Source organism: Chelon labrosus (genome assembly GCF_963514085.1).
Source record: "Chelon labrosus genome assembly, chromosome: 21".
NCBI classification, from domain to species: domain Eukaryota; kingdom Metazoa; phylum Chordata; class Actinopteri; order Mugiliformes; family Mugilidae; genus Chelon; species Chelon labrosus.
The window spans coordinates 19,349,936-19,363,495 of NC_140354.1; the positions used below are offsets into that span (position 1 = coordinate 19,349,936).

At 45.5% G+C, this 13,560-nt stretch overlaps 1 protein-coding gene across 1 annotated transcript in view; it reads right to left on the minus strand.

The window, feature by feature from the left end:
* grin2ba (glutamate receptor, ionotropic, N-methyl D-aspartate 2B-a) overlaps positions 1-13,560 on the minus strand; it is a gene marked incomplete at its 5' end in the record, with an annotated part of 125,975 nt that overhangs the window by 16,082 nt on the left and 96,333 nt on the right. Inside the window, 6 exons of the mRNA XM_084569957.1 lie at positions 563-723; positions 818-1,047; positions 4,449-4,574; positions 5,469-5,622; positions 11,175-11,346; positions 11,785-11,993. Of these exons, the coding sequence (XP_084426083.1) occupies positions 563-723; positions 818-1,047; positions 4,449-4,574; positions 5,469-5,622; positions 11,175-11,346; positions 11,785-11,993 (1,052 nt within the window). The remainder of the gene's footprint in view (positions 1-562; positions 724-817; positions 1,048-4,448; positions 4,575-5,468; positions 5,623-11,174; positions 11,347-11,784; positions 11,994-13,560) is intronic.

Sequence of the window (13,560 nt, forward strand, 5' to 3'; positions counted from 1 at the left end):
GGTCACAGTGGGTGTATTGGTTTCGTTGTTCTTTAATCCCGTTCAGTTGTTGTGGCGTATGGCTCGCCTGCAAGAGTTTGACAATAAAAGCACCGACAAGAAACTGAGGCTCAGTCCATTGAGAGGGCTTTTAATTTGAAATGCCAGCAAGGCTTGTTGAGATTGTATTCACAGGTCAGAAAGGAACCAGTCTACAGACAAATTCGAATCTAGAAACTTCTTCCTGTGAGGCATCAATGCTAACCATCTTTGTGTGGCCTAGATGCCTGATCAAGCTGAAGTTGTTGTTCTTATAGAGAACACAGGTACATTCACCACCAGAACAGCAATAAATGCCGGATTTCCAATCACAAAACTGCAGAGAACATAGCGTTGAGTGCTTGTAATAACTTTGTCTCGATTGTCGGTGAACATGAACCACATATAGGAACGACATATAGGTGTGAAAACCCAGTACGAAATCAAGACCTTCCTCTAACACTGGCCGGCTTCAAACGAAGGCCCCCTTGGTTACTTTAAGATGAAATACAGTAAAATTAACTACTGTGCCGCCGCCGCTCACCCAGCCTTGAGACTCTGCAGGGCTTCATTCACGTTCCTCTGGTGGAACTTTGTCATGTAGGAGTGCATCTCTGGATAATTGTTCCGAATGTTTCTCTCCGTGCTCCCGTTAGGAACGGTGCCGAAGCGAAACGGAGGCGAGAAGTCGTTGGGGCTCTGGAACTGAACAAAGTACAGAGAAAGAAGTGTAAAAAAAAAAAGAGATCTCCTTTACAAAATACAGACGAGAGAGTCAGTGGCCACTTTTACACCTTACCTTTTTGTCTGACAGACCAGACACCTGGTCCACATATTCTTCTTGGATCATGAAAGCAGCCAGGTTGGCAGTGTAGGAGGCCAAGAAGATGACAGCGAAGAAGGCCCACACTGACACCATGATCTTACTGGTGGTGCCTTTGGGGTTCTGCACAGGCACGGAGTTGTTGAAGACCAGACCCCACAGCAGCCAGATGGCCTTACCGATGGTGAAGGACGGGCCGTGAGGCTCTGAAAGAAACACAGTTAAGGAATTACGTGACAACTCAGTTGCTGAAGGAGTGCGTGGGACAGCTAGACAGTTTGTGCTGCCGAGTTCCCAGCTCAGCAGAACAATACTGAGTGTCCTCTTCAACTCTTGCACTTGTCGGAGGACGCTTCGGACAAAGGCAGGACACTGATGTTAGGGATGTTCCAAACGGTTGCCAAAAATTGAATCCCTTGAATCCCTGAACATGTCTGCTGTTTCTGTCAAAATATGTCAATAAGTTGCCTCTCTTGATGGTGCACTCCTGACAAAACAGCAATGTTCCGGTTAGCTTTGGTTGATCAGAAGCTAACGAGCTAGACTTTGTTCGTGCACATGAGAAAGTCAGATTTACGGTTGCATGTCAAGATCTAGCGGCGTACCCTTAAGAGTATCCTTACCGTTTGCCCCCAGAAACGTGATTACACATTGCGCCAACGTAGGCTACAACAACAATTATGCTTGGTCTAAAAAGTTCTTCATTCGGCGTAGACTTTGCATAGATCACCCGCGGGAGTATAAAATGAATGACATAACGCCTGGATAGTCATAGTTCTTCTGAACTGAAGAAGCTGTTTAGATGAACAAATCCAGTTGCCCTGCCATGATATTGTGTTTTATAATCTCAGTTGTAATCCCGATCAGTTTTCTTTGTGTTTCCTGTTTCTGTTCTGATAATTTCTTCCTTAGTGTTTTTGTTTCTTGCTTTACATCCTGCGTCTTCACCCTTTGATTGGTTCCTCCTTGTGTGCTCCGCACTCCGACCCGTGTCTCGTCAATCCTTCAGCCCATGTACGCCAACCAGGCATAACATTATGACCACTGACAGTAAATGCAACCACAAAAACGCTTTCGGAACAACTACAACAAAAAAACATCAAAAACAGCACAAGGTGTTGACCTGGCCTCCAAATTCACTAGATCCCAAACTGATCAAGTAGCTGTGGGATGATCCACAGAGGCCCCTCCCCTCAAAGGCCCCTACTAACAACATTATGTTGCCAGACACCACAGGACACCCTCCGAATGCCCATGTCCATTCTCTGATGAGTCACAACTGTTTTGGAGGCAACAAGGGAGACCTACACAATATTAGGAAGGTGGTCATAATGTTATGCCTGTCAAGTCGCCTGTTTCCTTGTGTTTTGGTTCAGCTCCATCGCGCTTCCCTGTGTTCCTCAGACTTTATCTTGATTTTGGGTTTTTCTGCATTATCCCGGAACGCTTTTTATTCCTGATTAGTACGTTTTCGTTAAAGTTCTTTTGTTTCCTGTTCCTGCTTTTGGGTTCTACCTCGCCACTTTGTTCAGCTTCATTTGAATACATAATACCCGTTTGCTCTGTCTGTCTTGCTAAGACTAGCATCGAGACGATACTTACAGAGCAGCTAGCACCGCTACAGGCTCTTAGTTTAGTTTTATATCACTTAAATAAGTGATAAACATATATATCCCACGTGTAATTCATTTATTCTCTGTTTTCTGTTAGGAGCGGTGTTGGTTCAGTTGTCTGTGAGCTGACAGCCATTCTGCTGTGATTAGCAGTTGGTTGGTAATGTCTGTGTGGGCATGTGTGACAGAGAAATACTGAGTGTGTGAGCGAGCTCGTGGGCGCGTATTGTTTGCGTGGAGCTTTTGTTCGCGGACAAACCGGCGTCGGCGTGCCAAATATCTGCTCGTGTGAAGTTTGCGAGGAAAAGTTGGTTGAATGAATCGGGGGCGAGGACTTTTTACAAACCCGCAAGTCGAGCCATTGATACGTTTTTTTTTTCGACTCCAAACTTCGATCTTCACGATAAAAAAAAAAAAAAAAAAAGACGAGCCGATAAGAGGAGGAGGCTCGCAGAAGAGAACAGCGCTTAAGGGAGGAGTACATCTTCTCCAGGAGATGATGAAAGATGAGAGGAGTAAAAAAAAAAAAAGAGACCACTGTCTATTTATAGCCACATCAGAGATGGAGTTGTGGGAGACATTGATTTTTTTTTCTCATCTTTTCAGGTGGGGAGATCTAAGACAAAAACGAGCCCCTCGCTGTCAGAGCTGACATGTGATTTTTGGGAAATATGGAAATGAATGCAAATGAGTCGTCCGGTGTCGGTGTGAGGTATGCAGCAGCAGCAGAGGTTTGCTGAAACCCATGCACTGAAAACAGAGGAAGAGGAGGAAGAGGAGGAAGAGGAGGAGAGGAAAATGAAGTCATTGGGTCAGTGAGAACGGCTGGTCTATATGTGGAGGCGGCCCGCAGTGTGTTTTATTTATTTTTTTATCGTCTCTGTCGGTGTATATGCACAGACAGTTTGCACAACACAACCCGCGCTGTTATAGACAGAAAGCATCACCTGCAGAGCATCTGTACGTGGTAGGGGTTGATTCTACTGCTGCCGTGACGCTTTAAGCAAGAAGTCGACTAAAAAGACATCCGCTAACGCTAGAAGAGGAACGGTCCAGACTGTATAAAGATGGACGGCGGAACTGCTTTATATACAGCCTATGGCCCAAATCCTCCAGACAGCAGTCAATTAGCAACTTCACCAAACGTCCTGCGGTAACAGAGAGAAGGAGGCTGCTCATTGTCCAAAGTCATTACACCTTTAGCTGCTATACACGGAAAAGGTTTCAGGGATACACCGCAATTTTATTTATTTATTTTTAAATCCCGGCTACATTATCCTGCCTTACAACACGCTGTGAAGTATTAAACGCTTCTGACAGTGCAGATTTGTATAGGCTAAACATATCTGCAGCGCACAGTGTTGATAAGCTTGTGTGTTTATGTTCAGTTCTTTTTTGTCCTTGATGTCAGTGAATGCACCATGCGAGAGACGCAAGTCATGGTAGAGCTGAGAGTTTGCCGAGTGAGAGCCACGTTCAAGCTTCAGTTACCTCGCAGAAAAGCCTCCGTAGCTTCTTTTGTGTGAAATGCTACAATATGTATTCAGGTCAAGAATTTAGATCTCATTGTTGTAAAGCATTACTTTCTATGTGTGACGTCATCGTTCAACCCCTGGTACCTGGAGAAGATGACTAGCTGGGGCATTACTCATCCAAACACCCTTTGTCTGACTGACCAAATTACCTGCCGCCATGTTCTCTGCGTCCTCTCTCCTCAGCAGCAAAGATGGAGAACTTTACATTTGTTGAAAGTGATTGTATGCGGCTCTAAATTCAACCTCAGCATGCCCTCCCATCACATCAGGTGTAAGAGTGGGAGAGAGAGAGAGAGAGCGAGACGAGAGACGAGAAAGGCGACACGGATACAAGACTGCACAAGAAAGTGTCTGGAATTATTTATACACCTCTGTCCTCAAATAGTTCCCCCCTCTCCTCTCCAACAGGTACCAAGCCTGTGCCGGTGTGTGTGCTTGAGTTGAACTGAGGCTTCTCACCTTTGCCGTCAGCCAGACAGCGGTTGTAGCCCACAGGGCTGAAGTACTCGAATATAAACACGGCCATCGCCGACACCAGCAGCAGCATCACGAACATCATCACCCACACATCGGCGCTGAAGGGCTCTGGAGGCCGAGAGAGGGAAGAGGGGAAGAGATGAAGGGAGGCGAGGGGGATTGAGGGAGGACGGAGATAAGGGGGACAGAGGGGAAAAGACCGGGAGAGAGGGAGGGAGGAAGAAGAGGAGCAAGGGGCGGCGGAGAGAGAAGGAGAAAACGAAGCAGGAGAGGAGAGGGCAAGAGAGAGAGATATGCAAATATGGTGCGCCAGATTGAGAAGAGGAAGGAAGCATCAGAGAAATGGAGTAGGAGTGGGAAATGTAAGAGGGCACAGAGACCGGGAGCAGAAAAGAGAGAGAGAAAATAAACAGTTAGACATATTATCTTCCTCTCCAGCACATCTCCGGCGTGAATGTGCAAATGCACAAAAACTTGGCTCTCATTACTAGTTTTAGTTCAACTTCTAGAGGTGGCAGAACGATATTAACCCACGGGGACCTGATGAGGATCCGTCTAACGCGAACAAGTCTGCCAAGAACGCTGGCGAGAAGCTGGTAAATCAAACGGCAAACCTTATTCGAAAAGACTTTAAATATCTGAGTCCAAACATCCCAGAAATCTTAATTATGTTGTGCATATTTGAGAAGAAAACGCTATAAAGGGAGGGGGCGTGGCCTTAACCTCATGATGCAACTTATTGTCACAGATTTAAATATTTATCATGCAGATTACACGACTTTACATTTTTAATTTTTCACGTAGTTGCGCCCCTCTTTTGCAAAATCTGGCAAAATGGTCATAAAAACTCGACCTGTAGGTTGGTATGAGAGGATCTAATACTTAAATCATGCAGGCTAGACAACCAGGAGGATGAACGTATTAAAAAGTAGATCACAATCTGTGTCTATAAACTCTATAAAAGATGGCAATCACGTGAGCAACGGCTTTGCAACGGCTCACCTAAAAATGCCGACGGGGAAACGGTGCCGTTGCTGCGGGAGACCATGACGCTTATGCCCGTCTCGATGAAAGGGACGGAGAAGTCGATGACCTCCGACCTCTCCTCGTTGATGGTCAGGGAGCCGACGGCCATGTGGGCGTTTTTTAACACCACCTGATCAAAGGGCGAAAAAGAGGGAAGTGGAGAAAAGATCAACTACCGCCAACTACCGGAACTCCGTTTTTTTAACTTTTTCCCCCGAGGGGCGTGCAGCTGCAATAAAACCATTAGAGAAACAAATGCAATCGACACAGTCAAGAATAGCTCGGAGTCGGATAAAAATAGAATATCACAGCCATCGCCTGATATGAGAGGGATTGTGCTACGTCTCCAAACATGAGTGATTCTTGCTGGGAAATTTAATAGAGAGAAACCAGAACTTTGTTACAGTTTATGTGTTGGATTTTGTTTTTTCTCTTATATGTGGAAATTTCTATATAAATATTTTTTTGTTAAATGTCCTATAAGCACTTTAACGCATATACACCAATCAGGCATAACATTATGACCACCTTCCTAATATTGTGTAGGTCTCCAAAACAGTTGTGACTCATCAGAGAATGGACATGGACCTTCTGATAGTGTCCTGTGGTGCCTGGCAACAGGATGTTGTTATTGGGGGGGGGGGGGGGGGGGGGTCTTTGAGGGGAGGGGCCTCTGTGGATCAACCCACAGATACTTGATCAGTTTGGGATATAGTGGATTTGGGGTCAAAACCTTGTGCCGTTCTTCATGCTTTTGTGAGTTGTTCCTAAAGTTAGGCACCCCCACCCCATTGTCTGGTCTAGGTGGCTGCTACATGTCTAAGTAACATCCAATGAACAACTAATGAATGCCAGGTCCAAAAGTTTCCCAGAAGAACATTGTAATGTCACAAGATGGTCAATGTTTTCGAGTCTCCTGTCAGTGGTTTTAACGTTATGGCTGATCGGTATAGAATATAGAATTATCTGCCTATTATACTACACTAGTATTATGTCTAGGCTTCACAGGGAAAGTTAGTCAAAGGGTATTTTGGAACACAAGGAAACCAGATGTGACAGGACGCGTTGAGAGAACGTTTGAATCAAAGGATTCAGCACAACGAGGCAAAGAAACTCGTGAAAATGGAGACGTTAGAAACAAAAACAGAGCACGGCGGGCAGAGAGAGGAGGACCAACACTTTCCACACTCCGAGCTCAGAGTGGACACTCGTGATGCTCAGCAGGGGTGGGGTGGCGGTAGAACGACGGAGAAAAAGACGGAAAGAGGGAGGAAGAAAATGGGTTACCATAGCGCAGTGGGTCACGGCTGCTTGAAATAGCCGCCCCAATGCCTTCCTCTACCTGCCTCCCTCCCCCTCAGCACCTCTGCACAGGTAGTATATTTAGCCCCAAAATTTTTTTACAGCCCTACAGCGCAGGGGTAAAGTGGGACGAGACTGTCTCTCTGAGTTAATAAGGCGTGTGTGACTAAGTGAGTCAAAGCTCCACTATGTGCTTCAGAGTTAGGAGTGTGTATGTGTGTGTGCATATGAGTGAGTCATAAAGGGAAAAAAAAAAACACAAAAGAGAAGAGAGGAGCGAGCGGACCTTTGTTCACGAGCTGTGAAGTGGACCTTTACAGGCGGGGAGAATATCGCGCGTCTACTTTGCACATTATCTGCAATTTTTTCCAAAGTGTCTGCTTGTGTTTCCGGGCGCATTCGTAACTTTTCGATCTTGTTTACTCCGCCAGCAAAGTGCATGTTCGCTTGTGTGTGTGTGTGTGTTTGAATGTGTGAACATCTCCCTGGGGAAGAGAGCGAGTCCATCCAGCAGTGTGCTCACTTCCTCTCGCTCTCTCTTTCTCCGTTCGTTCGCTCTCTCCATCTCCCTCCTACGACTTGTTCTCTCCGTGTTATGAAAGTGACCCATGTGGGTGTTATTGAGAATGAGTGAGCGAGGATCTGTTTATGTGTCTTGGCTGGTGTGTGTGTGTGTGTGTGTGTCTCTGCTAGCGAGGCCAAACTCATGTAATCAAGTGCATTGCTGCTAATATTTCAGATTAGGAGCATGAGGGGCAGGAGGAGTCAATGCGGCCCGGCGGAAACCCGACACGAATCGAGTTAAGATAAAATGTAGGGCCGTCTTCGAGCGCTCATCGATTTTCTCCCCCCTTCGCTTTTGATCTTTTGTCTTCGCGAGACGTGGTAAATTGCGCGAAGGCCCTCGGTGATCTCTGTGAGTGTTCAGGAGTGCGCCGTGACACGTCCTCGCGTGTCAGCATCGGGCACCGGATCTCGGTCCATTAAGAGCCCGAGATATACTGCCGTCCTGGCCGAGGTCCAGCTGGAGAAGGACAGGGGTCGGCGCAGTTAGATGCGGCAGATATGGCCAGAGAGAGGGGGTGATTTGACCTCCGGTGTGCACATATAGAACCACTTTAAACGCGGCCACGTATCCTATTGTTTCTGTAAATCGTTCACGCGTCACTGTCCTTGTCCTCCTAATGACTGCTCACCGGTGGAGGAGAGAAGGAGGCGGCGCATTACGGCGCTTTTAGTCGGGGTGAGAGCGTCTATTACAGGTGACCACGCTAACCGTTCGGCTCCCACTAAAGACACCGGCTGGATGACTATAATGGCTTTATGTAAGGGAATAAATGCATCAATCTAATGTAAATTGAATATCAAAAGTGTCACTGCGATGGAGGAAAAAAAAATGGAGGCATGCACCGATATATTTCCTAATATTGTGTAGGTCTCTCGTGTGCCTCCAAAGCAGTTTGGACTCATCAGAGAATGGACATGGGCCTTCTGAGGGTGTCCTGTGGTGTCTGGCAACAGAGCCTTGTTAGTAGGGGAGTCTTTGAGGGGAGGGGCCTCTGTGGATCATCCCACAGATATTTGATCAGTTGGGAATCTCGTGAATTTGGAGGCCAGGTCAACACCTTGTGCTGTTCTTCATGTTTTTTTGAGTTGTTCCTAAAGCGTTTTTGTGGCTGCATCCTGCTGGGGATGGCTGCTGCCATCAAGGAGTGTCATTGCTATGGGGTGGGGGTGTCTGGTCTGGTCTAGGTGGGTGCTACATGTCTAAGTAACATCCACATGAATGAATGCCAGGCCCAGAAGTTTCCCAGCAGAACATTGAATTGTCACAAGATGGTCAATGTTATTCACTTCTCCTGACAGTGGTTTTAATGTTATGCCTGATCGGTGTGTGTTTGTGACTTGAGGAACTTGTGACCTTTGGGTTTCTATTGATCTATTTGCCTTCATTAACAAATTGCCAAAGTCGGACAGCAGAAGTGCAGCTCTCTCTCACTGGTTGAATTACGAGAACTGACATCGACCTTACCTCCGGACCGGACGTCGATTAGGAAATGTTTGGAGCCCAAAATGAACTGTCGCAGCTGAGTGAACTGCGTGTACCCTGAGGGCGGGGTGCTTAACCCACCTGACATAAGTATTTCGGCCCTGCGGTGGCGGAGGGTCGACACGGGAGGGAAAGCTCATAATTCAATGTATGAAAACACACTTCAAGGAAGAAATGGACCCTTCAGGCGGCTCCCATGTGAGCTAAATATAGAGCAGGTCATTGGACTCAAAGGGTCGAACACAGACTGTAAATCTGCACCTCCCCCCTCTGATCTTGTCTTCACCTTCACCTACACATTGGCAGTAATTCAAGGCGTCTTAATGTAATAAACTCTCAGGATGTTCAATCAAGCATAGTAATGGAAATGTACACAGTGTACTGACCGTATAACCTCACATATTTTATTTGCAGTTGATGGACATTTTTTTTTTGTTGGTAAAACTCTGCCTGAATTTAAACTAGAAAAAACACTTGACTAGTTACGTTGAGGTTTACATCCACATCTGCATGTCTGCAGAGTTATATAATAAATGTAGTGAAGACTTTGAAGGAGAACATTATGATGTGAAATTGCCTTTGACGCTTGACCTCACTTAATAACTTTATCCTTTTAGACGTTTGTGTGAAATGTTTCTGGTTGTTAGGATTTGAATTTTTAAGGTATAGCTTAAAATGTGTATTATGCAATTGCATTTATCCACCAAATTCTAGTTACTTAATCCTAGAGGCAGAGTGAACGCTTGTACCAAATTAGAGGAGATTTCATCCAGTTTTTCCCAAGATATCGCATTCCCAACACTGGTTACGTAGAAACTAAGACAAATGTAGAAGTTATTAGTTTCTTATTATTTACAAATTTAAAGCCATTGCTTCAAGGTGAGATATCAGCTAAATTATGGCCAAAAATCATGTTCTATGAGCTGACAGAGACCTTGACCTTCGATGTTTCTACACCAAATTTTTGTCACTTCATCCTTGAGACAAAGCAAACTTTTGCACCAAATTTGAGGATCTTTCTTCAAGGTGTTCCAGAGATATCGCATTCCCAAAAATGGGCCGGACGTGCACAGAGGCGTAGGCATGTTTCTATGGAAGTTTGTCATTATTAGCACATGAATTGTGTATTGTGAAATCTTCATGTTGGCCACATTTCTGCCAAATCTGAAGAAATTCCTAAAGAAATTCCTTCAAGGTGAGACATCGTGTTCACCAGTTAATTTATGGCCAAAAAAATGTGTTTTAATGAGCTGACAGAAACTTTGACCTTTGACCTTTCGACACCATATTCTAGTCATTTGTCCTCGAGTCCAGATGAATGGTTCTACCAAATTAGAAGAAATTCTGTCAAGGTGATCCTTAGATATTACGTCATCAAGTGTATTTACGGCCAAAAACGAGTAGTAGGAGCTGACATTGATGTTGATCTTTAACCTTTCTACATCAAACTCTAATCAGTTCATCCCAGAGTCAAGGTGATGGTTTGTACCAATTTTGAAGATCTTTCTTCAAGGTGTTCCAGAGATATCGCATTCCCAAAAATGGGCTGGACGTACATAGAAGCAGAGGCATGTTTTTCTATGGAAGTTTGTCATTATTAGCACATGAATTGTGTTTTGTGAAATCCCACTGATCTTTGTCCTTTGACCAATAGATTCTTCATGTTGGCCACATTTTTTGCCAAATCTGAAGTAATTCCTAAAGAAATTCCTTCAAGGTGAGACATTGTGTTCACCAGTTAATTTATGGCCAAAAAATGTGTTTTAATGAGCTGACAGGACCTTTGACCTTTGACCTTTCCACACCATATTCTAGTCCACTTGTCCTTGAGTCCAGATGAATGGTTCTATCAAATTAGAAGAAATTCTGTCTAGGTGATCCCAAGATATTACGTCATCAAGTGTATTTATGGCCAAAAACGTGTATTCGGAGCTGACAGAGACGTTGATCTTTAACCTTTCTACATCAAATTGTAATCAGTTCTTCCCAGAGTCAAGGTGAATGTTTGTGTTATAGAGATATCGCAATTGTTAACACGCCAAATCACACCACGCTGCCAAACATGCTGATTTCACGTCCTAACAGCACCTTTTAAACAGCCCCAACGTCAATAACAGTGTCGCAAATTAGGTGCAATCTTCATTTCCAACCTTTGACAACAAATTAGAAATGAGGCTGTCATTTCATTTACACATGCATGACTCTGAGAGGCGGGAGAAGGCTTTTGCTCGTTGACCTGTGAAATCCTGCAGCCTCCCACTAATTGTTTGTTAATGGCCACTTCTCTTAAAAAAAAAAAAAAGCTAGTGTAAATATTATCTCCCCCTCACCTCTCCCACCATGCCGTTCCAGGTCCCATTGATTTTCTTGCCGTGCTTTCCGTTCGTGACCAGGTAGAGGTCGTAGGTAAATTTGACCGTCTTGGCGATCTTCTTCAGGATGTCGATGCAGAAACCCTTACAGCAACGCTTGATGTAGATCCCCGAATCCTTCGTCTGGTTGCTGCACAGATAAGCGGTGAATAATTATTTAATAAAAAAAATTAAAAAAACACACACACATCTGTCTGAACTGGCATGAATTAATAGTAAATGTGATTTGGTGGTTTTTGGCAGCGTCGCTCTCGCACCGATGAAGTGTGAAGAGATTCTACCTCGGGCCCTGTGAAGCTGCCGTGGGAAATTAACATCATTCGCAAGCAGGAGTTTTAGTTTTTTTTTTTTTTTTTGCTATTTCACTTCAGCAGTAGGTGGATCTGTGGGCTACTGTGGCAGATGGACAGAAAACTGATCCGTTATCAATGTACGTTGAGCTGAATTTTCACGACGATTTAACCGTTCATTCAACGGGACTTCGTCTCCATTCTTAATCTTGACTAGCAGATGAGCTTTCGCCTAGTATCCTGACACAGATCTGGTTTATCAGAGGTTTGAGTCTTACAGGGTTTTGATCTGTTTCCGGCAGGGTACAGTGTTCCTCATGCAGGTACCACTAAGTGGATCCACGTCTTCCACAATGACGAACGGAGCCTCCTCCAATGTCACAATGGACAGGTGGTCATCCTCCCTGGTTGCTGGCCCCCCATATAGTTCATAGCGAGGCCACACATGGTACTTCATGGACAGGGAACCGTTCTCCCATTTACCCACCTGCAGAGACACACGGAAAACAAAAGACATTCAGACTGATGCATGGTCTTTACTCAAATTTATTTGCGACTCAGTCTGGAAATGTAACAGTGTGAGGGAGTCTGCACTGTATTTAGGCAAAAGCGCCTCGATCTAATTAGGATTTTATAGCCTCATGCATCTTTTTCTGCACTCCTCTTGACATTTCTGTCAATTAAATCACAACAAGGTGACGAATGTGAAGGGAGAAGAGGAGAAGAGAGGGGAGAGGAGAGGCGAGGACTGAGACCCGGAGTATATAAATGAGAGCAAGGTTAACGCGAAGGACGAGACTGAAACAGAGCAGAAGAGCAGAATTCAGATGGAGATGGAGGCGAGGGAAGAGGGTGACTAGAATAAACACGGAGACGGAGGAGCGGTTGGGGAGATTAAACGAAGAAAAAGGCGGCTAATTTTGCCGAGAGGCAGAATCTGAAGTAAGAGAACGAGTCAAGCGGCGGAGAAAGAAAGCCACGGCTCATTCAAATGCAAAATGCTCTGCTCTTCTCTACGAGGAGTGTCCAGCTGCACATCTGGAGGGCCCTCTAGCCCTTGTGGCTGCACTCCACTGAATAAGCGTCATCAATTAGTCAATTTCCGCCCCGAAGCCTCTCACATAAAACCATACCTGGAACCCTTTTCTCCTAGATGGGCCCAGTAGGCCACTTTCATCAAGGTGAAGATGTGGGCGGAAGTGGAAATGGCTCATCAGATGATTGGACACAGTGTTAACGGAGGACAAGGCGGGACAGGGAGCTGTGGTGTTGGTGTGTAAAGTCAGGTTTGCACACTTGTGAAATATGCAAATGCACACTACGGGGAACACAATCTTGGCAAGGCTGCTTGGAGTGGACAAGCTTAGGCTGTGTATCCCCGGGGCACAAGGCAGGCTTTTTCTATCTAGACGGTAAAAAAAAAAAAAAAAAAAGGGATGAGCGGGAGTAAGTGACAGAGAGATACAGAGAGAGGGAGGAATGGGCAGGGAAAGTGGGTAGAAGAAAGGAAAAGTCAGCCTGGAGGCGAATAAACGGGACTGGACAGGGCAGAGTCCTCACACTACTTCAAAGGTGCAGTGGAAGGGTGGTTGTAGGAGCTGGAACTCATTAGGATCCAAGAAAAGTGGTTCAGCTGGAAGTCAAGCTAAGAATTAAACATGAGCGAGGGAGCGGGAGGAGGGGGGAGGAGGAGGAGGGATGGCGCAGGCTGCAAAGGGAGAAGAGTAGAGGGGGGGGGCAGGAGGGGAACGACTCACCTTGTTCTCTGATCAGAGGACAGAATATAGATTAGAGAGGCAGAAGAAAGAGAGAAAATACAGAGAATAAAGAATGGGGAGAGTCAAAGGAGTCAGACTGCAGGACACGGAAACAACGGAGGGGGAGCAGCAGATGCACGGTGGTGACGCGGCAGGTGGTGGGGGTGCATCAGGTTCATTTAAGGCTGTTGATTCAGAGTGTGACTCAGGACTGTTGTTGCCATATGGGCGCCTTCTCTTCCACCCGTACGCAAGAGACTTTTTAACTGTGTTCTTGTAACCTTCATTCACTGAACA